Raw genomic sequence first — 27,870 nt, 5'->3', positions numbered from 1 at the left:
CGGAATCGTCATAAAACAAGTAAGTCCCGTCCGATCGAATTGTAAGAAAAAATGTAAAAAAAGGTGCACGAAGCAAATTCGAAGAGAACCTCAGCCTAAATCCCTTCGGAGGTATATCGCTCCTTGTGTTTAAATTTTTTACCTCAAGAATTGAGGGACTAGTTTACGTTCAAACAGACAGATGGAGCGATAGACATGACATCCTGATCATTTCGGTATGCTTTTTGGTGGTCATTTGTTTTAAGGATTTACAATGTTTAGACTTTTGACAAACTTATTATACCATTTCGTTTTCATGAAAGAAATAAAAAGCCCAACCATAGTTTCATCAATTTTTCTTCTCAGAGCCACCGGTCAGCCATTATTGGTTTTTAGAAAAAATTTACCCATCCTAACGTATAAATATTCGTACAAGTTTTCAATACAAATAAAATTTTCCTGAGTAACAGATACACATAGAAACAATAACAAAATTTCAAAGCATGTGAAAAATGTGAAAGACTGGCATAACGGAAAATTTGGACATGTATACATGTGTATTTATGTATGATTATAAGTAAATGAGGCAACCGATGGGGAGTTGAAAACAAAAACAACTAACAAAGCAAGATCACACATACAGTTGTATGCTTTTGAGCTTCATACGATCGTGCGCTTTCGTATGAGTTAATAAGGAAAATTGTGAAAAACTTTTCAAATTTAGCCAAACGATAGGCAGAAAGTGCGCCTAACACGCGTGCTGTAGATGAGAAAAGTTCAGTCGAGACAGAGCTCATACACGGGTTAGTTGATATTTTCACATCCAACAGACAACATGGTGAGTGACTCTGGTTGCTGTGTATTATCTGAAGGATTATTAGCAACTCAGACAAGCGTAAAATAAAAATAAAAAAGTTCTACATAACCTAAAAATTTTACATTTGATTTTAAAGTAGTTTTTGAATGAAAAAAAGAAAAATTAAAAACCATCTTTCTTTTCTATTTCTTATAATTTTAGGCCGATTTACCAAAACGTGATATTGAAAGTAAGTTCTAATAAAAAATTTGTATAAATTGAATGTGGATCTACAAATGCTGGAAAATGATTACACAAGTGTTCGGAATGTTTAAGAAGTGTGACAAAATTAGCAATAATTGAATAATCGAAACTTAAAAGAAAACAATTTTAATTGTTTTATAAACAGTATCTGAAGTGGTGAAAATTTAAAAAAGGTATGAAATCGAAACAATAAAAGAAATATATAAAATCGAGAACTAATAGGTAAATCGGAACTTATATAACCGTAAAAAGTGAAAGCTGTAGAGTTTGTAAAAAAAGGAGCACACAAGACATTATTAAACGTTTTGCCGAGCGCAATTTTATAAACTATCAGTACAAATAAATAAATTCATTTTGTATGGGCATTGGGTACAAAATACTAGTAAATATATATGCATCCTCCAACATCTACATACATAAGGGTGCGTTCAAATCGGAGCTGTGATGCAAGCTGCGAGCTTCGGGAGAAAAATGAGTGCTTAGAATGCCATTAATCACTCTACGCTTGACTCGTAGGTGGATTCATAGCTCTAAGCCAAAGATTATCGAAAAGTAAGATGTTGCAGGGACGAAAAATCGTGTGAAGCAAGCTGCACAAAATTTTAGTAGGTCACATTCACCACTTACCACAGCAGAATTTGTTAAACTACCACTGTCTGTATTTGTTATTTAAGAATTATTTGTACACTTTTTATTCAGCTAATGTGTTCAGAATTTTAACTTTTACTTTCTAAAACTCTAATCAGTGTATTTGTGCGCTTAAATTATGTTAAAAATTGTGTTAAAATTTTTGGTGTGGTGAAAGTGACGTACTAGAATTTTGTGAAGCTCCGCTGCTTTCCACCGAAGTTTGCGCCTGCAACATCTTTACTTTTCGATAATCTTTGTCTAAGCTAGTGGCGCAGCTCTATTATGAACGCACCCAAAGGCTGCACTCAGACATCGCACAACAAATTCTGCTAACTTGTGGTCTATGTACAAAAAAGCTCACATGCATACAAAAATATTTGAATAATAGCAATGAAACAGCAATGAAAGGTAACAAAATGGAATGGAACAACTTTTTTGTGCCATTACCTCGGACGATGTGGTTAACTTTATAATCGGTTGCGTGCTATTTTTAAAAAATATACCTGAACACCATTATAATGCTTCGAAGAAAGCTCAATCGAGCAAGATAAAGCTTTTAGAAAAGAAAAAAAAAAAAAAATAATAATAATAATTAAAAAAAATAAAAATTTGAAAAAAAATAAAATAAAAGTGCCCAATCAGCAATGGCCCTAATAAAAAATGTGAAAACTTAAAAATAAACAAACTAAATTTATAAAAGAGGGCAAAAAGTGAAAAAATAAATTGGACCAAGAAGAACAAAAAAAAAATACATATGTATAGATATACATACGTTCGAAATACATACGATCATGTAGATAAGTAAGCATTAAAACAAAAAAAAAAAAAACAAAAAAACAAATTGCCAACGTCGATCAGCAGAAGCTCAACAAGAAAAGCAAGAATAGGCAATCAACGAACAGAACAACACAACGATGGCGTTTCTAATTTGGGAAATTTTTCTCAATACTTTTCTTTTGCATACCACACACATGCACAAGCGCGGACAAGTATTTGAATCTGTGTGTGTTTGGCAAAAACAAAAAAGAACACATCCACAAATATATCTGGTACGCCCGATTCGTTCATTCGTGTGTTAATCAGGTGTCAGATTTCTTAATGTACACAGTGAGAAAATTCGCTCGAGAAATGGGTTTCCTAAAACTATAGTCAATATACATATGTATATGCGCATATTTTAAGTTGTGGGTGAAATACATTCAGACATATGTGCATATATGGTATATATATATCATATACATATATTTAATATACGAAGACTTATGTATATATGTATATGTGTATATATGTAGGTTCTTCAATAAGACAACGGATGACGTACCTACATACATATGTATATAGATTAGACGACGTCTCATGCGAAATGTAGTCCCTAGTATTGCTTAGTATGAATACATATTTATTTACATACATATGTAGAAAGATTTGGGGGTAAAGTGGCCAAGGACATTTAGTTGAGGTAGTTTTTGTTTTTATTGACCTACAATTGAAAGTTTTGGAGTCTTAATTAATTAATTAATTCATATTTTAGTTCAAAATAAAAAAAAAAGATATTACGGGCTTGTGTCAAGGACGCATCCTTTAATAAATTTAAATATATATATTTTTTTTAATTTTGAGTAAATCCCTCGCACTTACAATGATATAATGTTTAACAAGTAAGGAAGGCTAAGTTCGTATGTAACCGAACATTACATACTCAGTTGAGAGCTGTGGAGACAAAGTAAGGGAAAATCACCATGTTGTAAAAAGAACCTAGGGTAACCCTGGAATGTGTTTGTATGACATGTGTATCAAATGGAAGGTATTAAAGAGTATTTTAAGGGGAAGTGGGCCATAGTTCTATAGATGGACGCCATTTAGGGATATCGCCATAAAGGTGGACCAGGCCTGACTCTAGAATTTGTTTGTACGATATGGGTATCAAATGAAAGGTATTAATGAGTATTTTAAAATGGCGTGGGCCTAAGTTCTATAGGTGGACGCCGTTTCGAGATATCGCCATAAAGGTGGACCAGGGGTGACTCTAGAATTTATTTTGTACGATATGGGTATCAAATTAAAGGTATTAATGAGGGTTTTAAAAGGGAGTGGCCCTTAGTTGTATATGTGAAGGCGTTTTTGAGATATCGACCAAAATGTGGACCAGGGTGATCCAGAACATCATCTGTCGGGTACCGCTAATTTATTTATATATGTAATACCACGAACAGTATTCCTTCCAAGATTCCAAGGGCTTTTGATTTCGCTCTGCAAAACGTTTTCATTTTCTTCTACTTAATATGGTAGGTGTCACACCCATTTTACCAAGTTTTTTTCTAAAGTTATATTTTGCGTCAATAGACCAATAAAATTACCATGTTTCATCCCTTTTTCGTATTTGGTATATAATTATGGCATTTTTTCATTTTTCGTAATTTTCGATATCGAAAAAGTGGGCGTGGTCATAGTCGGATTTCGGCTATTTTTTACACCAATACAAAGTGAGTTCAGATAAGTACGTGAACTGAGTTTAGTAAAGATATATCGATTTTTGCTCAAGTTATCGCGTTAACGGCCGAGCGGAAGGACAGACGGTCGACTGTGTATAAAAACTGGGCGTGGCTTCAACCGATTTCGTCCTTTTTCACAGAAAACAGTTATCGTCCTAGAATCTAAGCCTCTACCAAATTTCACAAGGATTGGTAAATTTTTGTTCGACTTATGGCATTAAAAGTATCCTAGACAAATTAAATGAAAAAGGGCGGAGCCACGCCCATTTTGAAATTTTATTTTTGTATTTTGTTGCACCATATCATTACTGGAGTTGAATGTTGACATACTTTGCTTATATACTGTAAAGATATTAACTTTTCTGTTAAAATTTGAATTTAAAAACAATTTTTTTTAAAAAGTGGGCGTGGAAGTTCTCCGATTTTGCTAATTTTTATTAAGCATACATATAGTAATAAGAGTAATGTTCCTACCAAATTTTATCATGATATCTTCAACGACTGCCAAATTACAGCTTGCCAAACTTCTAAATTACCTTCTTTTAAAAGTGGGCGGTGCCACGCCCATTGCCCAAAATTTTACTAGTTTTCTATTCTGCGTCATATGTTCAACTCTCCTACCAAGTTTCATCGCTTAATCCATATTTGGTAATGAATTATCGCACTTATTCTGTTTTTCGAAATTTTCGATATCGAAAAATTGGGCGTGATTATTGTCCGATATCGTTCATTTTAAACAGCGATCTGAGATGAGTGCCCAGGAACCTACATACCAAATTTCATCAAGATATCTCAAAATTTACTCAAGTTATCGTGTTAACGGGCAGACGGACGGATGGACGGACGGACGGACGGACGGACGGACGGACATGGCTCAATCAAATTTTTTTCGATACTGATGATTTTGATATATGGAAGTCTATATCTATCTCGATTCCTTTATACCTGTACAACCAACCGTTATCCAATCAAAGTTAATATACTCTGTGAGCTCTGCTCAACTGAGTGTAAAAATAACTCTCTTGCATTTTCTACTTTTTTAAAATTCAATAAAATTCTGTGATGTATTAACCATTTGTTCGACAATTCGGTCTTAATATATATATTTAGATATATGTATGTAAGAACTGGTAGTTTTGGATAAATATTTAAGTAGAATTTTGTAGCACAGTGTATACTGGGCCCTTATAACGTGTTACGATCAGTGACTGAAAACGATTTTCACTAAACTAACTGTGCAACTGTCAAACTTTTTCTAAAAATTGTTATAAATTATGGATCTAGCGAGTACTATTTGTTGCTAGTTCAAATATGCCATTAATCCGATCCACCATTTCAGAGCTATTGTGATTTGAAAAATGAGTTTCACGTAATACGTGCCCTGGGTTGGGTGAAGTTGTGTTAGATTAAGCTGAAAGAACTTGGTCGAAAAATAGTCAATTAACAGTTAAGCCACAAGTGGATCTATTGGGATGTCCCAGCAAGGTTTCTACCGTGCCAGCTACAGCGACTCAAAACACTTTATATACACTGCAAGAATAGTTCCGGACATTGACTGCAGATACCGAGCGCTTTCCTCTTCCTCAGTGGCGTAAATGATCGTAGAACTTGATGCTTATCATAGCGGCGTGGGTACCTGTTAAACAATTTTCGACATCATCTACTTATTTTAAGTCTAGAGTAAAGTTTTGTATTCATTTTAGGGCCAAACCTGTGGGAAGTGGAATGACCTGATCACATCACATTAAATCTGTAAACAGTGTTCGTGTTCGCACGGAGTTTAAAATATGCTATAGATAAACCTACCCAATTACTCTTTGGAAGGATGTGCGTGGTGTACCTCCATGGTCAGCTTAACTGCTCTACAGTTGCTCCCTTCATCCATATGAATGTTCATGCCTGGCCAATTGCGTAGTGCGGGTTTAACTCATTGACTCGTTTGCTATTCAGTCTACTAAATCCGGTGAAAGTATAACTCCTTCCACCTTACCATCTAACCTAGAGCTCGCGGTGAAAATGTTGATGACACCCTGAGCGATATATTTCAAACTCATTCTAGCAGCAGTCTCGGATTAGCTTGTTGTTGTTGTTGTTGTAGCAATGCTCGCCCCACCTAATAGCCGCGACCGATCACAAATTGACATCAATATCCTCTAACGGGAGTCTAAGGAAAATTGGCGTTTCAACAGGGGTGGACCATAAGGAAAGGGGTGTTAGAGGCGTTGGTTCCACATTACAATTAAAGAGATGGTTGGTGTCATGTGGGGACACATTGCAAGCGGGGCATACATTTTGTATGTCGGGGTTGATTCTGGATAGGTAAGAGTTTAACCTGTTACAGTATCCAGAACGAAGTTGAGCAAGAGTGACACGCGTTTCCCTGGGGAGTATGCGTTCCTCTTCCGCGAGTTCTGGATATTTTTCTTCAAGTACTGGATTCACCGGGCAATTCCCGACATAAAGGTCCGACGCCTGTCTATGGAGTTCACCAAGGACCTGCTTGTGTTTTTTCGCTTCATACGGCTGGGTTCTCAGGTGCCGTATTTCCTCAAAATGCTTACGGAGATGACTCCTTAGGCCCCTAGGCGGTGCTGGTTCGTCAATCAGATGTCTGTTGGGATGCCCAGGTTTCTGGGTATTCAACAGAAACTGTTTGGTCAGCATCTCATTTCTCTCCCTGATGGGGAGTATTCTCGCCTCATTATGCAGATGGTGTTCTGGGGACATAAGAAGACAGCCCGTGGCGATTCTGAGAGCAGCATTTTGGCAGGTCTGTAGTTTCTTCCAGTGGGTAGTTTTTAGGCTTGGCGACCATATTGGTGACGCGTAGCACGTAATCGGCTGGCTAATTGCTTTGTATGTGGTCATGAGCGTTTCTTTATCTTTTCCCCAGGTACTGCCAGCAAGGGATTTGAGGATTTTATTACGGCTCTGAATTCTCGGTACAATTGCGGTTGCGTGCGCACCAAAATGTAGATCCTGATCAAACGTCACACCCAAGATTTTGGGGTGTAGGACAGTCGGTAGCGTAGTACCATCGACGTGGATGTTCAATATGGTCGACATTTGGGGCGTCCATGTTGTAAATAAGGTCGCGGAAGATTTAGTCGGTGACAATGCCAGGTTTCGCGAGGCGAAAAACCTGGAGAGATCAGGGAGATAGCCGTTTATTTTATTGCATAGCTCATCGATCTCTGGGCCTGGGCCTGTGGCCATCATTGTGCAGTCATCGGCGTAGGAAACGATTGTGACTCCTTCCGGTGGTGAAGGTAGCTTAGATATGTAGAAATTAAACAAAAGTGGGGATAGGACACCACCCTGTGGCACCCCTTGTTTAATTCTCCTTGGTTTTGATGTTTCGTTTCTGAATTGCACCACCTTTTAAGACATGGGGGAAGGGTAGACCCTTCCAGGTCTTGCAGTAACGAGCCATGGTTGACCGTATCAAACGCTTTTGATAGGTCTAGCGCTACGAGTACTGTTCTATGGTGGGGGTTTTGATTTAAACCGCAATTTATCTGGGTGCTAATGACATTTAGCGCGGAGGTAGTGCTATGGAGTTTTCTGAAGCCATGCTGATGAGGGGCTAGCTGCAAATGTGCTTGGAAATAAGGGAGCAAAATGGCTTCAAACGTCTTTGCCACTGGCGATAGGAGAGATATCGGACGATATGACTCACCTACATTAGCTGGTTTCCCAGGCTTTAGTAGCGGGACCACCTTGGCCATTTTCCATTTCTCAGGTATGACAAAGGTGGAAAGAGACAGGTTGAAGACATGCGCTAAATATTTGAAACCCTCTTTCCCTAGGTTTTTAAGCATCGGCATGGCTATGCCGTCTGGGCCCACTGCTTTGGATGGTTTAGCGCGACCAATGGCGTCCTCAACCTCTCTAGCGGTGATGGTGATTGGTGATGCGCTGAATTTGTGTTTATGTGCGTGTCTGTTGGCTCTCCGTCTATCTTTGTCGACCGTAGGATGCATTATATATTGTCGGCAGAAAGCGCTCGCGCATTTTTTCGCATCCGACAGCACCTTATCGCCAAAGGCGATGGAAACTTTGTCTTTGTGCTTAGTCGGATTCGATAGGGACTTTACGGTGGACCAAAGTTTACCTACACCGGTAGAGAGGTTACAACCTCTTAGGTGCTCTTCCCATTTCGCCCGCTTGTGTTCGTCCACAAGCAATCTGATGCGTTGGTTTATATCCCTTATTTGGGGGTCGCCTGGAACAAGCTGTCTTATAAGGTCACGTTCCCTCGCTAAGCTCGCGGCCTCCGCCGGGAAGTGGGCCGGATTTCGGGAATTCTCCCGGCGGGAATGAAATGTGCCGAGGCGGATTCAATGACCTTACGGAAGGTACGCTCCCCTTGGCGGGCATCAGTCGGGATAGGGAGGGCAGCAAAGCTGCTGTCTGTTGCAGATTTATATTCTTCCCACTTTCCTTTTTTGAAGTTTATGAAAGTGCGTTTTTCGGTGACGATGAAGTCGGCGGTACGCTCGAACGAAATAAGTATGGGCAGGTGGTCGGATGCCAATGTTACCATCGGCTGCCAGTTGACGCAGTTTACGAGTTCTGCGCTCACGATTGAGATATCTGGCGAGCTATGACAGCTTCCTACCATACGTGTGGGGGCGTGTCCGTTTATTGTGCAGAACGTCGTTTCTTCTATTTGATCCGCCAACATCTCACCCCTACTGTCCGCCCGCAAGTTTGAATGCCATAGGTCGTGATGGGCATTGAAATCGCCTAAGATAATGCGATTGTTGCCAGTGAGTAAGGCCTCGATATTAGGGCGGTATCCACTGGGGCAACAGGTGACAGGAGCGATGTAGATGTTGATGATTTCTAGATTTGCATCGCCTGACCGGACAGATAGGCCTTGACGTTCTAAGACATTGTCCCTGCGGTCGATGCCAGGATCAAATATATAATATTGCACAGAGTGGTGTATAATAAACGCGAGGCTGCCTCCATTTCCGCTCTCGCGGTCTTTCCTGTGGACATTATACCCCGAGCAGGTCTGCAATGCAGATCTTGCTGTGAGTTTAGTCTCTTGAATCGCAGCAATGCGGATGTTGTGCCGCTTCATGAAATCGACTATCTCCGTAATCTTCCCAGTTAGTCCATTACAGTTTAACTGCAGAATTCTGAAGTGCATGAGGGGTGACGCCTCCACTCTAGGGGTAAGTGACGGGTGACTACGCCTAGGTTGTGGAAGGCCAGGACGCAATTGCTGTTGTGGCCTTGGGACTGGGCGCCCTTGGGCAAGCATTGGGGTACCCGGATGATTTGGGTTTGCGACCTGGCAACATGGCGCGATGATACCCGTCGAGGGGTTGCCGTCGCGGAGACCAGAACATCTAGGAAAGTGGCACCACCCAAGGCAGGAGCTGCATTGATCGGATGTCGCAAACCTATATATTCTGTACTGGCAGACGGTGCAAACGGAGGTAGGGACTAAGAGTCTGTTTCCCTGACCTGCACGATTGCTGCCAGAAAAGAGGGGGGAGAAGAAGACGGGGGCAGGGGCTGATGATCAGCATTGCTACCAGCTCTACTACGAAGGTAGTAGTTATGAGTGGTATCAGCTGTTTGAGTTGTTGGCGCCGTGGGGCGCGAGCAGCAGCGGGTACTTGTTGTGGCTTGCTGAGCAGCGAGGCTGCTCGAAGGTAGTGGGGGGCGCTTAGGCGTAGACTACGGGGCGCCCTTGGGCGTGAGCAGCAAGGAGCCACAAAAGATTTATAAAAGTTACGTGGACGTTGGGTTTTGGGATCAAGCCCAGAACAACCTGTCCGATGCAACCATCCCTTGCACGAGACACACTGAACAGAGTATGACCGTCCTAAAAAGATTCTTTTCTGGCAAATGCAGCAAAACCATTTCTCAGGACCGGGGTCAGGAGACGGACCCGGATTGGGTTCGATACCTTCCCGGAGTAAGAGAATATGTAGCAGCCCTGCTGCAAGGAGCTGCTGGGAGGATGACAATTTGTGGGAGGGACGAAACAAATTAAATGGGGTCACACTGAAATGACAGTCCTTGGTCGAAAAAAATCCCGAGTCGCTCCGGTACATAGAACCGACTGCCTTGGGAAACGGATTAGCTTCCTTATGTTTTGTATATATTTAGAGCTTGAGCTGAGATATACAAACACTGAGAGACCTCTGCTCTGAGAAGGAAAGTTCATTTAGCGCCCATCATTATATTCAATAACCATATCAGATAATGGCAATAAAAGTGAAAAATTACACATCTCGCTCATTTGTGTCAGTGCTGCTCTACGGATTTTGGTAGGCATTTGTGTCACCTCCTCCAAAGAGGAGTATTGTGTAGGGATGAATGTCATGTTATTGTAACTGTTGTCATACAATTTCGGTTCTAAATTCGTTTGACAAAGTCCACTACTGCTATAGTGCGGGAACATAGGTGAACTTATCATAAAATTACCTCGACAACGCGAGGTATGTGGAAAGGACTCAGTGGGTTTCGGTTAAATGCTTAGCTGCACAGCCCGGGGATTTGGGTCTGGAGACATTTGTTTATCACTTGATTTGGCCAACAAACCTGCTGATGTTACTTCTATAGCATTTGAACACTTCCTGCTTGATGTTATATAATGTTATATGCCCTTATAAGCTAGAGCTGGATACTCACAAATAAAGTAGGGATCGTTTATTTGAAACGCAACTTCTGTACCTGATTTTTAACGGGGATTACTCGCCGTGTTCTGGCTCTACGGACGGTGTTGAGTAACTTCGGTTGTGATTCTCGCACGAAATGCTGAACCTACACCTAGGCAGTTAATGCAAGGAACGATTCGCCAGGGATTCAATTATGTCAAAAAAGTGCATCTTATCGCGTTTATTGGAGAAACAGCAATATTGAAGGGAATGAATTTGCTGATAAGATGGCCGGGAAAATTGTTTATGCCCTGTGGAAAATCGAGAAGTACACTATTGGGGCAGCGAGCATGATGGGAACCAATCGGTATGAGCTAGTTTATATTTATAGGCTAGTTAATACTTATCACAGGTCACTTTGATATTACACCGAAGCTTATCTCTGAGCAAACTTTCAAAATGAGGAGAAAGAGGATTCAAGGTCCAGAAATACAGGCAAGACGACCGCGATTATAAGGCGCAGGGCTTTTCGACAGTCTGGCTGAGCTAGAAAAGGTGGATATTTCGCTCCTTTTAAAACTATTTTGTGAAAGTGTGTGCTTTGTGAAAGACTAATTGGAAAGTATCTGGAAGTTACCTCGAACAATCGCAATATACAAAAATATCCTTTTTCTTTTTGTAGCAGTTTTTCGCCCCATGCAATAGTCGCCTTTACTCACAAAAATGTTTATGAATGGAAGTGTGGGAAGCCCTTATCCAACCTAATTTAATGGACAGTTCAATTACGCCTTAGCCCTCTCAAATCCAGACCTAAGTTTATATTTTATATATTTGACCGTCGTATTACATCTTGAAGGGGATACTGAAAAAAAAGTTTCTTCGATTTTTAAAGCCGACCCTAATGTACATACATATATCCTCTTATATATTAGCTAGCATAGTAAAAAAACAATTTAGTATAAGCCTGCAAAAATTTGTAATGCACACCTTATGTTTGGCCTCACAAATATGTAATAAATGTTTATAAAATTCGAAGAATCCCTCGCTAAAAGAACTAAGTGTAAACATTTCCAGCATTATTTTTCTGCAATTAAGCTCGTACTTTTTTTTGGTATTTACTCAACATACATTTTCTTCATCTAGATGTCGAATTCGTTTTCGAAGTTATGGGCTCCCCCGGAGTGGGCATCGATGCATACGATCTAGGTGATGCCCTCCGCGCTCTCAACTTGAACCCAACCTTGGCGTTGATCGAGAAAATGGGTGGCACCAAGAAGCGTAATGAAAAGAAGTTAACCATAGAAGAATTCCTCCCAATCTACGCGCAAGTAAAGAAGGAGAAGGATCAAGGTTGTTACGAAGATTTCATTGAATGTTTGAAATTGTACGACAAAGCCGAAGATGGCACCATGTTGTTGGCTGAATTACAGCACGCCCTGCTGTCACTTGGTAAGTTATAAAATGGGTTTTAATAGGGTCTACAAACAGTGCGTCTAAATTGCAAGCATTCTCTGAACGTATTGAGTGGCTGTAAATATCTAACTCATTTTGATTTGACTTGAATACATCGAAACTTACTTTTGACTCAGTCGCACTGTGTACACTCCTTGTAAGAGATATTGGCAATGAGTCCTTAAAGACGTTTCTAACATTGTGTGTAGTCTAGTAATATATGTGTATGGTGTGTCAGGAGACACAATTGACTTTCCCTTTTCCGAATTCTCGGCCAAAAGTCGAGCTAACAGGCGGAAAAGCAAGGACTCACACCTAGCAAATGAAGAGTCCTTATTAGGGCGGGTCAAATTGTATGGGGAAAAATGGGGAAAAAAATTCAGGTGCAAATCCAGTTTCTGAATCTATGGGTCATACTGAGTAATATTGTCCATGGGACCATAGATCTGAAATGAATTTCGAGCCTCCCTAATTTTGTTAGAAAATGTTATATCCCAATCCGAATCCGAATTTGACATTTATTTTCATGTATTTTATTTGTGAGAGCCGCTAATCGGATTGGGATATAAAATTTTCTAACAAAATTAGGGAGGCTCGAAATTCATTCATTATGACCCACAGATTCAGAAACTGGATGTGCATTTTCAACAATAAATTTGACCCACTCTGGTCTTTATAAAAGGTCAAACTACTGAATTACACGATCCCTGACGGTATCGCCGTGCTGATGGTATAACATCATAATGGGGAGGTTATCTGCGTAAGGAAGTCAATTAATCTATCTCTGTTCACCTCTGCCATTATCACTTTAAAAATATCGGAAGCCTCCTAGCCAAACGCGTTATATGGATCCACATCTATCCCTCCGCCAGAAGATACTGTATTTCTCTCCTAATAAATCACGAACATATGGCTAAGATATCACTATCAACGCATTAAAGGTCCCAAAAGCTTACGAAACTTTCTAATGTACTACTCTTAAGCAACATTTAGGGAAGTCAGCTTACCTCAAGATTAAAAAAGTGAAGTCCAAATTATTTGAATGGTTTGTAAAATTTTCATCTGTATGAGTTAGTAGCATTCTTTACTCAGATGACTTCCTGAGATGTTTAGAACCGACAATCCTTATTCGCCATTCGACGGGAATTGAAGAAAAGACAAGGAAACGTTGCTGTCGGTTGTGAAAGACATATTGGCTACACTTTTAAATATAGTCACCACCTTTAAGGATACGCGTTGTTTTCTTTTCACTTCAGGAAGCCTCTACGGTGCCCCCAGATATGTTAGGAAACGTTCCAGAAATATAAGGAGTAATACTGTTGACATACAAGATTCCTTAGAAGCATTTTTAGCCGATCATAGTTGTCATTTTTGTAGTGTCTCAGAATTGATTTTGGGTCAGTTTCAGTCACGTCAAAAAAGAAGAAAATGCGATCGCGTTTGAGATGGTGTGTATATAGAGCTCTGCGGGTTAAGTGATTTAGAATATTACCGCATTTAGAAAAGCCTTCCGCAAGAGGCGAATAAAATATACATATCCGAAGGTGCGAGTGGTAAAACAATTTACTACCGCTGCTGTTGGGTTAGTACCCGATGCTTTTAATACCGGCAAATACCTGGCTAATGATTGTCCACATCCATAATAGACCCACACGTTTTCATGTGTGTTAGCAACGGCGATAAGGTGGTTAATATCTCTGTACGACCCCAATCCTTACATTGTTAGGGCAACAAACTAACCGGGATAACCCCGCAGACGCAGCCCCCTCTTTTGCCATATTTGCATAGGAAAAGAACGAAATCATGGAGACTGTGTTCTGTACCGATGCCCTGATAGTGTTCAACATTTCATCAATTTTCTGGACTATGTCCGACAGTGAATATTTTGGTTCTTCTTAAGGTTGTATGGGAAACTAAGTGGTTTAATAAGGACTAAGTACACAGCCACTCATCCTAACCTAACCTCAACCAAGCCTAACCTATTTATGTCCCGCACGCAAAGCATCAAAATCTGTATAACATCAAAACTTTTGTTAAAAGAGCTTGGTAAAAGTTGGATGAATGAACGTGCAGTGAACTAAGCAGTAAAATGCATTTTTACACAAAAATCAAAGAGGAAAAGTTAAATTCCTGATTAATATAACGGGCACAAATGTTTCAAAATTCGTGAATCAGGCATCCTATAGTTTCGTTTTTAATGTATCTGTAAAATAAAAATAAACCGACAAAACACAAAATGATTTCTCATTGAGAGAAATATTCGTTTTCAGTAGCGTTGTCTGAGAGATTTATTCAGAATATTGATTTGATCCTCTCCTTAAATAACAGTTATATAATGGGAGAAAATTTATACCTCCTTAATGAAAAATTATTATTATTATTATTATTAATTGGTCTGGAAGCACTGCGACCTTTGTGCAAATCTATTGTGGAAGACCTTTCAGCCTAATTTTGTATCTGGAGGCTCTTGATGTATCTAAGTACTCTTCAGGCTTTTTACTCCATATCACATAGGGATTAAGAGTCCCGCCACCTAGATGGGATAGTCTCTGCCTAGCTAGAGCGACGCATTCGCAGAGAATGTGAACCGGCGTTTCATCATCCAGCTCACAGAAACGACAAATTTGGGTATCTGATAGATTTAATTTACGTAGGTGATATCGTAGACCGTAGGGTCCCGTGTAGTACCCAGTAAGAGTTCTTAGGTCCTCCCTGCTTAGGTTAATGAGTTTGGCTGATACTTTCGTTGCCGGAAGTATAAACAGTTTGGCCTGCCTTTGCCCTGGGCAATCAATCCAGTGACGTCTGAATTGTTTAGTTTCCCAGTTACTTATAGTTTCCCTGGTGTGTGTTTTTGTGAGTCTACAAAAGGGCTCTGGACCATAGAATGCTGATGTAGCACCCTGCTTTGCTAGGTAATCTGCATGTTCATTACCTTCATGTCCCTGATGTCCGAGAACCCATCCCAACAAAACCTTGTTTTTGGCTCCCAGGGCATTAAGGATTTCAGTGCATTCATCCACCAGCTTAGATGTAACTATGTAGGATTGCAAGGCACGCAGTGCCGCCTGGCTGTCCGACATAATGTAAATGCTCTTCGATGTTGAGCCTCTCCGCAGACATTCTCTACCACAGACCTCTATTGCATGAATTTCTGCCTGAAATATGGTGGGGTAACATCCCATTGGTATCGATTTTTTGAAGTTTGGCCCATAGATGCCAGCATAAAAATTAAAAGAAATTTTTATTTGGTTCCGTGTTATCCGGGAGTACTAGAATAATAATAATATCTAACTAGAATAATAACAAATAAACAAAATAATTGCATACAAACTTTTTACATTTAACAGGTGAGTGTTTGGATGATGAACAAGTAGAGACTCTGTTTGCCGATTGCATGGATCCCGAAGATGAAGAAGGCATGATCAAATACTCCCGTAAGTAAAAAGAGAAAAAAAAACAACAACAAAAAATACTAAAGTGCACACTACTTTTGTTTCAAAATTACATAAATAACAAAAATGTAGGCTTTCGCTTCCATTTATTTAAATATTTCGCACATTTTTTTTACACATATTTTCTATGTTTTTATTTTTATATAAATGTACTTACTATATATATGTTCTTTGTTTTCCATATGTATTCTCATTTCATATGCCAACTTATGTGTGTATCCACCACGTTTTATATGTGCACCACCGAATGTATTCGAATATCCAAAAATAACACCCAACGCACTATGCAACAAAAAAATTAAAAACTTAAATATATACCAAATTATTGCGCAATTTTCACACCAACAATAATACTACACACCACATCACCACCCTCCCCCACACGTACTTTTGTGTATGGCGCACTTTTATATTGTTCCACAATCACATTTATATATGCACACCCACACACACACTTATATCTGTGCACAAAAAAAATATTGAATTTATATGCACACAATATTGCACAATACTTGCGTGATATATACCCTGTATGCGTAAACGTAAATATGTGTGTGAATACCCTCAACGAAATCCAACGAAATCCTACAATTTGTTTGTTAAATGTATGCAAATGTGCAGAGTTCGTCCAGCGAATGATGAGCGATCCAGTTGTCTTCGACTAAACGGTAAGTACATGTTTTATGTTTTCGATTGTGTTAAAAAATGTATGGTATTGCGATCTGGGCAAGCTGTAGAGAATGGGTATTCGTTAGAAGTAAACAGGAATCGGTCATTTGGTTATTTCGTCTTTACACAACGTTCATAATTATGAGCCATATAACAAAAATGGTATGATGAGAGATTTAGAGGTCGATTGTGCTTACGCAATGGCTCGAATGACTATCTTAGTTGCCTTTGCTGGACTCTTAAAAACAAACAAATATATATTTGTAAAATAACACGCAAATTATTACAGCACGAGCCGGACCCGTGCGCATCTTGCGCAATCAACATAAAAGTCTCTTATCAAATATCAACAGATATCAGCTGTTCTATCACTCAATCAAAACTTACAGCTCGCGCTGCCATCTGGCGTGTGGTAGCAACTACCGGTAATGCAGTGCAAATGTTCACAATAGTGCCATACTACAAATAGATTTATACAAATAGACAATTGTTTATTTTTAACAAATTATTGTAATAAAATATAGCTAAACAAAGGCACTACGACCAAAATTGCCCAAAGCTCGCTAATAGCCCGAATCTCCATCTTTACAGCCAAAACTTTATTTATAGATGTGGATTCCAAATAAGAGCGGGTCCCGTACATAAAAACAGCAATTAGAAATAATATATATGATGATATTTTGAATTGTTTTGACTTCACTCTCAAAGCAAACGGTACAACAATCGATCGACAAAGATCGAGTGATTAGCAATTGTGATCAATGCGGAGCTATACCCAGCAAAAAGTATACTCGTAAATTGGCTAAAATGGTCCATATCTGTAACGATGAAACACGTAAAATCTTAGGTGATATTTTTTAAGAGCACTGGGAGCTTTTGTGACCATTCTTTCCGTATCTTACCTAATGTGATTGACCATTCTGCTCACACATATAGGGCAGTAGCTTATCGAAATGTAAACAAACTATAGGGCTGTAATGTTCGTACAACTTTTTTAGGGAACAAGGTGGGATGTTTTTTGTGCGTCAGTCAATGGATTTTTGCCGGTTAGAAATACATTTGTGTTTGGCTGTCTTAGTTAAATTTTTGAGGGAATATATTTCGAAGACAATAGATCTGTAAAAGCTTTTCTAATTGGGCTTATTTCTAGGCTGTCTTACAGTTCATCGCTAAAAAAATAGTCAATGATATTACTTGGCATATTAAGTAGCTCTATCGTAGGTGCCAAAAGTTTTTTTTTAAGTCGCCTCTTACGTCCAAGGCCCCCAACCCAGTGGAGGTTGCATGATGGTTGGTTGTTTGCAGTACTGCCAGGCCGAAGAAACGGGGTTAAAGTAGCGATAGACTGCCAAATTGACGCATTTTCTGCTGTAACTAATTATTTAAGAAATTGTTGTATTTTGTACGTCTTTGACTTTAACTATTTGAATGGGTCCATGTACCTACTGATGTTCTTGATGGAAAGTTTTGACACCGCCCTAAAGTTTGGCAGCATAAGGCTGCCTAAAGTTCGATACTTCATATTGGGTAGGGTTGACCACTCGCGGAGGCGCAATTGGTGAGAGCTTCTATGCTATCCTCTTGACGGCGGCTCTCACAGATGTCATTGTCGGCGTTTCCCATACTTTTAGCGTGTAGGCCCTCCCGCCAGTATTCTGTAATTGAGACTATGATTATAACAATTTTCCTTCCTTGACTTATTTAATAAATGGCGATTTTATTGAATCGGTTATGTTAAAGCCTGTGCACACGGCACATAATTTGGGCTCGAAATAGTTCACTACTTTGTTCGCGAAGTGCCCTGCCTTCATTCGGCTCTTAAACTCATTCGTCATTCAATTTCTTCTATTAGAGCCAAAGTATTATTGCTCATCATACTCCAACTTCGTTTTACTTTTAAGTTCGTTTCATAATTGTCGCAAATTTCACTAGAAAATTAGGAAATATTGCAATCAGTTTTTGAGTAGCTTCCCGTGGAGCCAAGGTCTTGAAACTTGGAACATACTTTATAGCCGTATGGCAGTACAACATGAGCGAAAAATTTCGCTAGATAGCGGAGGGATCGTGAAGTTTCGGGATCGAGTTTTAAGTAACTTCAAGGTGACCAATAGATTTGAAACCTTGAACTGAGCTTAGAGTTCTATTCAATTCTGTCTATAAGAAAAAAAAAACCGATTAGATGGGACAGCAATCGATATATTTATAGATAAAAAAAAAAAAAAACAATAGAGATAATTTCAATGTCGTCTATTGTTTAGAACGGCTAAGTTCTGCAGCTTGTATTTTCATCTCCAAAATGAAACTAAAGAAATCGCACGATAGGTGTCTGAATCCTCGTTTAATTCCGAACTGCTCGGAGGGTTCTTTCCGATTCTGACTGTGTTGATGGTGCTGTTCAACGTCATTGAACAACGACGCTTTAATGCATTAACATATATACTGGATCTAGATACAAGCTATTGTTCCCCAGCAGGAAGTACGCATTCGGAGTTTAATAAAGACGAATGAATCAGCTGGAGCTTCGATCAAAGAAACTTATATATCACATAAACTTAAAACATTAAGATATTAAAAACAGGGAATCTTTCTAATAGTTATTTTTTACTTTGAGTTGTTCTAGGTGAACGTTTATGGGCTCCCGGGGTTACCCATAACATTATCGTGACGAACCATGTATTCTTTTTATTTTTCGGACTATTTTCACAAAAATCCAAACTTTTGTTTTATAAGTCCGAAAACAAATTTTAAGTTCGGACTTTTATTTTTTGAGGAAATATAAAAGTCCGGCTCTATAACTATGGAATGGCTCCTCCAACTTAAACGAATTTCTTACCAATGGATTCTTCTAAATGTTTAGATGGGTAATTTCAAAATTTTGTTACTAATACTAAAAATTTTTCGTAGAAAAACTGAAGCCAACGCTTATAGTACCATCCTTAACTTTTTCATAGTAAATTTGTACCTCTTTTCTCCAAAATTTTCGATCCAATTAAGATATTGCTTTGAAATTTAGTATACCGCTTACTGTTGAAACAAGAAAGATTCTGTACGAAAAAAAAAATCATTTCATTCGGATAAGGCATTCCATAGTTATTGGGCTGGACTTTTAATCCGTCCTTAAAAAATAAAAGTCAGGGATAAACTTTTATTTTCGGACTTATAAAATAAGATTCGGAATGTAATAATTTTTTCGGACTAAAAAATTTAAAGTCCGAAAAAAATTTTTCTGAAGGACCTTTATTATAAAGGAATATAAGTCCGGTCTCTGACTAAAAATAGTACGAGCATGTATTGTATAGTATTACTTCTTACTTACTTACTTAATTGGCGCTTTATCGTCTAAATGGTTATGGACGTTGAACAAGGCGCGCCAGTCGCTCCTTCGCTACGCCAACCGGCGCCAATTGGTCATACCAAGGGAGTTTAAATAGTTTTCTACCTGGTCCTTCCAACGGAGTGGGGACCGTCCTCTACCTCTGCTTCCATAGGCGGGTTCCGATAGAAACACTTTCCTGGCCAGATTATCATCTTTCATTCGCATTACATGGCCTAGCCAGCGGTGCCGCTGCGTATTCATTCGCTGGACTATGTTGATGTCTGCGTATAGCTCGTACAGCTCATCATTAAATCTTCTTCGGTACTCGCCATCGCCACGCGTAGAGGTCCATAAATCTTTCGAAGAACTTTTCTCTCGAACACTCCCAAAGCCGCTTCATCTGCTGTTGTCATGATCCATGCTTCTGCCCCATATAGCAGGACGGGTACGATAAGTGACTTGTAGAGTATGATTTTCGTTCGCTGAGGGAGGACTTTACTTTTCAATTGCCCACCTAGTCCAAAGCAGCATTTATTGGCAAGATTGATTCTTCGCTGGATTTCAGTGCTGATGTTGTTGCTAGTGTTGATGCTGGTTCCCAAATAAACGAAATCTTTTACTATTTCGAAATTATGGCTGCCAACAGTAGCGTGGTTGCCAAGGCGCATATGCGCTGATGTTTTTCTCGATGACAGCAGCTACTTCGTTTTGTCCTCATTCACCATAAAGCCCATCTTTACCGCTACATTTTCCAGTTTGGAGTAAGCAGAACTAACAGCGTGGGTGTTTAGGTCGATTATATCATACACTTAATGCGAGTAATCAAGGCGAATCTATACACCGTGATAGCTAAGTGAGCCCAAAGCCTATTCGTCAAGTCTTGGACTGAGTTCGCCTTGGGAGCCGTGTTTCAGATTTGGTTTTAGTTTCAAAAACAGCAATTTGGGTCCAGATCGCTTTGTAATTCTTTTAAAAATTGTTTTAATTGTTTTTTTTTTATATATATGTAGAGTATTCACTCGGTTTAGTTTATTTATTCATTTAAACAAAAGTTACATTGGTAATTGCTTAAACTAAGTAGTATTTTAATTAAAGTTTATAGATAATATGTATGTTAAATGAGATTATTACATTCGTATTTAGCGTATTAACTTTACAACGACCGGTTAACGACTGACTTTAAAAATCTATTCGTTGTCCTGTCTACTTGCGTTTCGTCGAGTTCGGTAAAGCTTGTCAGGGTTGTATTTAAAGGTATGAATTAGGTAGTCCGTCGTCCGCTACGGTGCTGCCGTCCCACATTCGGCCCTCCTGACACGTCATTCGGCTCGAATGATGGATCAGGTTGAAGTGAGGGTTCCCATTTTTTAATGTACTCAGCAACAGAAAGTGTACGGTTGGGGCCTTCGTGGTCGCCAACTTTCAACACCTCATATCGGCCATGAGCCAAAACTTTGCTAATCTTATAAGGGCCTTGGAATTTCGGCTTTAGTTTTAATCCTGCACCGAATTGAGTTCGCTTAACGGCGACTAAATCGTTTACACGGTACCTTACTTCCTCTTTCCTGTTTTTGTTAAATGTTCTGCGATTCTCTTCCTGAATCCTATCTATGTTCTCTTGTGCTTCTTTGCGCACATTCTCGCGCTCCTCGTCTAATTCCCTAACGATCGCTTCCTGCAATAATTCGTTCAGACTAGGGTCACTACTTACTCGCATCTCAACTCCGGTTAGTAGCCTAAAAGGTGTAAATTTAGTACTTCTGGGTGGACTATTGTTTATTGCCTGCTGAACGCGCTCTATATGCTTGTACCACAGCCCTGGGCTTTCTGTACAAAGCTTAGTCAACATTGGTATAATAATCTTGTGGATGCGCTCCACTTGGCCATTGCCACGAGGTACACCAGTGGCAATCAAAAGATGTTCAATTTTCTCAGTTTCGCAATACTCTCTAAACGAGTTCGATGTAAATGCCGAACCTCGGTCGGATATAATACGCTTCGGGTTTCCGAACACTGAAGCCTGCCTTTTGAGTCTATCTATAACTGCATCTGCACCAGTATTTCTCGTCGGATAGAGCCAACAAAATTTACTGAATGCATCGACAACGACAAATATATAGCTATATGACTTAGCGGTCTGTTCCATTGGGCCTACATGATCGACATGGTAGGTACCCAAAGGCCTGTCTTGCTTATCTATCGGGGTGAGGAAGCCCTCTTTCTTTCCTGACTTATTCTCACTTACTATGCACTGTACACAGCTCTTTACGACTCTGGTAATCTTGGGAATTATCTGCGGAATATAATATGTTTTCTCTAATGCGTCTTTCGTTTTATTAACAGAAAAATGCCCTTGCCTATGTGCCACCTTAATTATTTCATCCTCCATAGCCGATGGAACGACTATCAGTTCCTTGATGGGATCCTTATAGAGAATGCCATGCTTGACATAGAAATCCTCGTAACTATCCTTTCCTAAAACGGTGCAAACTGCCTTTATCCATTGGTCACCCTGTTGTGCCTCTCTCAATCTGTGAATAAACGTGTCTTCGAGCAGCAAGCACGATACTCTGCTCAACGCATCGACGTGTCTCATTTTGGACCCACTACGATGTTCAATCTCATAACTGTAGTCCTGCAAAAACATTGCCCAACGAGATACTCTTAACGGAATATCGCGCTTTTGCATCGTCATAGTAAAGGCATTGCAATCAGTTATGATTTTGAATTTTATACCTAGTAAATAGACACGCCACTTTTTAAGAGCCTCTACTATCGCCAGCACTTCATGCTCATACGAGTGGTATTTTTCCTCAGATGGCTTGCACTTACGGCTCATAAACTGTACCGGATGGAACATCTGATCATCGGTGTCTTTCTGCATTAACACGGCACCGTATCCGACGATACAGGCATCCGTGTGCACTTCAGTAATTGCCTTGGGGTTGTATAACTTTAAAACGGGTGCTTTCATCAGAGCTGCCTTCAGCTGCTGAAAAGCAGTTATCCCCTCGTCCCTTAACTCGAATTTAGAGTCTTTCCTTAAAAGATCTGTAAGTGGTTTAGCTACCACTGCATAACCTTCTATGAATCTCCTAAAGTACGATGTTAAACCGAGAAAACGCTGCAACGACTTTTTATCGTGAGGTATAGGGAAATTTGCAACGGCTAGGGTTTTGGTCTCTGACGGTGCAATTGTACCGTCCTCTAAAATGTACCCTAAAAAGTCAACTTTACGCACGAGAATCCTACACTTGCTCCATTTTATTTTCAAATTATACTCCGCTGCTCTGGTTAAAACATGTTGTAGCTTTTGGATTCCGTCATCCACATCCTTGGAGGGAATGATGAGGTCATCCATATAGGCGACAACTGTACCATCCTGGATCATATCTCTTAGAACTGCAAATACGAACCGCGAGAATACCGCTGGTGAATTTAATATTCCGAATGGAACGTAACAAAATTCGAATTGGTCATTGTGGGTAACGAACGCCGTATATTTTCTCGAGCCTTCTTCGACCGGCACATGGAAAAACCCGTTGGCCAAGTCAAGAGTCGTAAAAACACGAGCTCCCTGAATTCTTTCGATTACATCATCTAACAGGGGCATTGGAAAATTATCCCGAACGATCTTCGCATTAAGCCGCCTGTAGTCACAACAAAGTCGTTTACTACCATCCTTTTTGGATACTAGCACAATAGCTGATGCATACTCCGACATACTTCTTCGTATAATACCTTCTTCTACCCACTTCTCAACCAACTCATCGACACATTTTTTATCGGCGTATGACATGCGTCTAGGCCTTTCATAAATGGGAACATCATCTGTTAGCAAAATTTTCATTGCTACTGGGGACTCTTTTAACTTCTTTGGCTCATAATTGGTAATAAGTGATTTGACCCTATTTTTATCTACGGACTGCAAATGCGATAAATAAACGTCTGTCTCACTACCCTTAAATACCTCTGCTATACAGCACATACTTTTAAACTCTTCTAACACCTCCAACTTCTTATCATTATTCTTTTCTTCTCTTACTAGCTCCCTAGTACCTATGCTTGAATCTTCCGAGGTATTTTCTGTGATGCTGCTTTGCTGCTTGCTCTTCTCCTCGACCACGACTGCTTTCGCCCTAAACTGTGCCAAATCTTCTGAAACTATCAAATCCACTTGTGTGAGTATATCATTACCAACTATGGCTGCATAATGTATGTCGCGCTCATGTACTACGTGGAAGGTAATCTCGAGCATCAAATCATCTACACAGATGGAAATGGGGAAGGAACCTAATGTGTTAAGAACGCTACCGCTAATGCCTCTCAAACGACGCTTGTCGCCTCCTAATTTGATGTCTTCGCCAAACATTAGCAATATGTCATTGCGGATTAAGCAAAGATCGCATCCCGTGTCGACCAATGCGGAAAACGTTATACCGTTGAAAGTTAAGTCTTTAAAAATACATCTACCAATAGATGAGTCTACTCCCAAAGTGTTTACACTACCCTTTTCTACTTTAACCGTCCCTTGGGAATCTTTGCAATTAGCCGCAAGGTGCCCAAGTTGCCCACATTTGAAACACTTAGGTTGTGCCTGCTTACAATCTTTAGCTATATGGGAAATATTTCCACATTTGAAACATCGTTTACCTTTTCCCTTTAGTGAATCTTCTTGAGAAGTCGTTACTGCTTTAGTAGGTTGAGCTGAGTATGAGCTGGACGTTTGAGGACAGCCAGATCGCACTTTCTCATATACCCGTATTTGCTCTTTCAACTCTGATATGGTTCTAGCTTGATAAAGGTTGACTTTATTTTGACGAGAATCTGGAATACCTTCTATAAAATATTCGATTAAACTCGCATCATCAAGTTTAATTGGTTTTCCTATCTCCATAAGATTATATAAATACTCTTTATAATCCTCGTTTTGGCGTTTACGACGATTTCTTAACAAGCGGTGCACCTCTACTGATGATACTGTCACACTAAATTCAGATTTTAATGCCTGCGCTAACAAGTCGAAACTAGTGATACCTCGCTGACTTCTAATGAACAATTTGGCCGCCCCCTTTAGCAATTGTTTTGCATATATAAATTTCTGCAGAGGATTCCAAAAGACAGCCTCAGCATTTTCATTAAACTCGTCCAGCCAATCCTCGACCGACAAAGACCCCGAACCGCTAAAGGATGTCAACGAGTCTGCGATATCGCGCAAAGTAAAAGGAGTACGACTAAATGATTGGTATTGAATTTCACTTGGTGGTGATGTACCAGCGTCACCGTATTCGGAACCCACTTCAACCCTCTCATCATTATTAGCTTCAACGGTCAGGCCGAAATGTTCAAGCAGTCTCTCTTGCAAGGTTGTCTTTAGACCCGTTGTAGATATCCCTAATTCTGTTAATTTGGTTTTCAAACTATTTACATTTAATGCTAATATTTCACTTCTTTCCATTTTGTGACTTTAAAATGTCTAGTTACACGCTACGTACTTTCGAATATTTGGATTATTTGCAACAACAAAATAGTTAATAAAGAAAATATGAAAGTTATGATCCAAATATGTATATCAACTTGTTACGCGAAAGAAAAACAACAATCAAAGTCGATTTCAGAAAATCTTAATTTTGGTGCAAAATTACTACACTGACATACATACGTTGCGTTGATTTGTGCTCAATTGTTATACATATTTAGATATTTACTCTACGCTTGTATGTTTTGAAAAAATTTGATGATTTCACAAGACTACTTTTATACTAACAATCCAATTACATGTGTTACCAAAATTTTTAGATTAGAAGTTTAAAGTTCATTCATATACAACTTCGTCATCAAACGTTTATTCTTCTATTATTTGCAGGTGATTTAATCGACTTTAACATACTTAAATCACAAAGAACTTGTTGATCTGTCTTTTCTTTTATTTGCATTTGCTGCTCATAACATATAAAAATTCACCTCAGTTCTGCAAACAGAATTCTACCATACATGCATATGTGTGTACACTACAAAATTTGGTATTCAATTTATCATCTTCTGTTTTGTTTACATAAAAAACTTCGAACGTCTGCTAATGTCATACAATATGAGAAACCTTTCGTTAGAATTCGAAATTTAATTCTATTTCTTTCACTCTCACTAATATTAGTTTTAGTATGTATTTATTTTCTACTTGTACTCATCTGCTCTTCTGCTTCCAACTTCAACTTCGTCACTTCTCTGATTGCTCGATTCGTCCAATTCTCTCTTCTTCCCAAAAATGAAAAGTAATCAACACGATGATGCGCCAACAACTTGACGAAAATTTTGAATCGACGGACAATAAACTCGCTTGCGTCGCCTTTGCTAAGCGAAATTTTACCAACAACTTTGTATTGTGCTATTCGGCCTCTGCCACACAAACATTCATGGAAATCAACACCAACACTATTCAGCCACCGCCGTGCTAGTACAGATTTGCCAACAACACACAGTTCGTACGATAGCGCTATTCGGCCTCTGCCACGCTACTTCGTGTACCACACTTAGCTTTTTAGGATATGTATCGTTTGCTTGCGCTCATCACTCCAGCAAGTGGATGATGCAAATTGAATGTTCTGGATTTTTCGCTCAAAGCAAAAACAACAATTTTATGATATGCTCATCTATCACGCTTTTCGGCGTCGTCGTCAACCGTTTACGAGTCGAATTATGATGCGCAAATTGCGTTCAACAACAAACAACTGGCGTTATGTTTTATATTTATGTACAGCCATAAACGAAATTAAAAGTCACTAATTTCGCAACCACTTCAACAATTCTTAAAATTTCGCACTGTTCTTTGATTTGTTTTTCTTCACTTAGATATCATAGCAATAGTTATGAATTCAGTTTAATGCTATAGGCAATTTAAAATTGCATACGACCTTGCGCGTTGAGATTCGATTGCACTTTTGACACCAATTTGTAGAGTATTCACTCGGTTTAGTTTATTTATTCATTTAAACAAAAGTTACATTGGTAATTGCTTAAACTAAGTAGTATTTTAATTAAAGTTTATAGATAATATGTATGTTAAATGAGATTATTACATTCGTATTTAGCGTATTAACTTTACAACGACCGGTTAACGACTGACTTTAAAAATCTATTCGTTGTCCTGTCTACTTGCGTTTCGTCGAGTTCGGTAAAGCTTGTCAGGGTTGTATTTAAAGGTATGAATTAGGTAGTCCGTCGTCCGCTACGGTGCTGCCGTCCCACATATATTTTTCAGTGTGTATATGAGCTTTATGTTTCCATATTAAATTTAAATATATTTACTTAAAATAAAGTATTACATTAATTATTCATTTTTGGTTTTTCTCTCTCTCTCTCTTCTCCCTCTCCACAGCATTTCTCGCTAGGATGTGTGATAGACCAGATGCGCTATAAAACCAGCATCTTTATATAGCGACAACCATTCTCCATAGATGTTTTACTCATCTCTCTCTCGTATAATTATTATTTTTATTATTATTATATTTTAATTCTATTTTCTGCTTTTAAATATTATGATTGCGTTATTTATGTAAGCAAATCAATCTTGAACAGAAATGTATATTTAAAAAAAAAATAAAAACAAGAAAAGCAAGAAAACTCAGAGCAACTGAGAAAGAACTTAAAACAATTTTTAAATTATGTGTATATAAAAAAAATTTAAATCAAGAAAAAAAACTAAAATTATAAAATAATTTTGTTGTTCATTTATTTAATTTTAATTACATGAAAGAAAAACTAAGTTTTATACAATATATATAAAATGAAAACATGTAAATATAGAAAAAAGTACATGAAATGTCAACAAACCCGTGCAAAAAACATTACGAAGTAGACATTTTAATATAATAAATTGAAATGGGAAAGTAAAAAAAAAAACAATGTTTCGTAATAGTAACTACATATATACAAAGGACTCAAACGGTCTAAGCTGACCCTGCTTAAAGCACAACAGATCAAATTGGTATGTGCCATCAATCTCCAGAGTAGATGTGCTTTGCATCGATTGATAGAGGCGGAAGAGGCACCGATTTCCCTCGAACGTGTTATGAGTCCTTGAACATGTTTATGTACAGAGGTGTAATGTAAATCCACCTCTACTTAAACTCAGCCGTATTTGTAAACAAAACACAATCACCATAAACGTTTCCGAACTTTTTGAAGTTATACTTTT

General features: G+C 38.9%; 1 protein-coding gene across 2 annotated transcripts; it reads left to right on the top strand.

Annotated features, from left to right (window-relative positions):
• The first annotated feature begins 687 nt into the window (after positions 1-687).
• Mlc1 (Myosin light chain alkali) lies at positions 688-27,361 on the top strand. Of its 2 annotated transcripts, XM_067761803.1 has the most exons (6): positions 688-817; positions 998-1,025; positions 11,928-12,233; positions 15,587-15,673; positions 16,313-16,359; positions 27,052-27,361. In XM_067761803.1, the coding sequence occupies exons 1-5, from the start codon at positions 815-817 to the stop codon at positions 16,354-16,356; spliced, it is 468 nt and encodes a 155-aa protein (XP_067617904.1). In that variant the 5' UTR covers positions 688-814; the 3' UTR covers positions 16,357-16,359; positions 27,052-27,361. The 2 variants fall into 2 exon arrangements, with proteins under 2 accessions (XP_067617904.1, XP_067617905.1); XM_067761804.1 differs by lacking the exon at positions 16,313-16,359.
• Positions 27,362-27,870: the final 509 nt, after the last annotated feature.

The sequence above is a fragment of the Eurosta solidaginis genome, chromosome 1 (genome assembly GCF_040869045.1).
Source record: "Eurosta solidaginis isolate ZX-2024a chromosome 1, ASM4086904v1, whole genome shotgun sequence".
Taxonomy (NCBI): domain Eukaryota; kingdom Metazoa; phylum Arthropoda; class Insecta; order Diptera; family Tephritidae; genus Eurosta; species Eurosta solidaginis.
This window is presented reverse-complemented; position numbering and strand designations above follow the sequence as displayed.

Excerpts from the sequence above, each read along its gene's own strand:
- Mlc1 (XM_067761803.1), top strand. Across the intron at positions 1,026-11,927 it reads ACCAAAACGTGATATTGAAA|ATGTCGAATTCGTTTTCGAA; the intron begins GTAAGTTCTAAT and ends TTCTTCATCTAG. Across the intron at positions 12,234-15,586 it reads GCACGCCCTGCTGTCACTTG|GTGAGTGTTTGGATGATGAA; the intron begins GTAAGTTATAAA and ends TACATTTAACAG.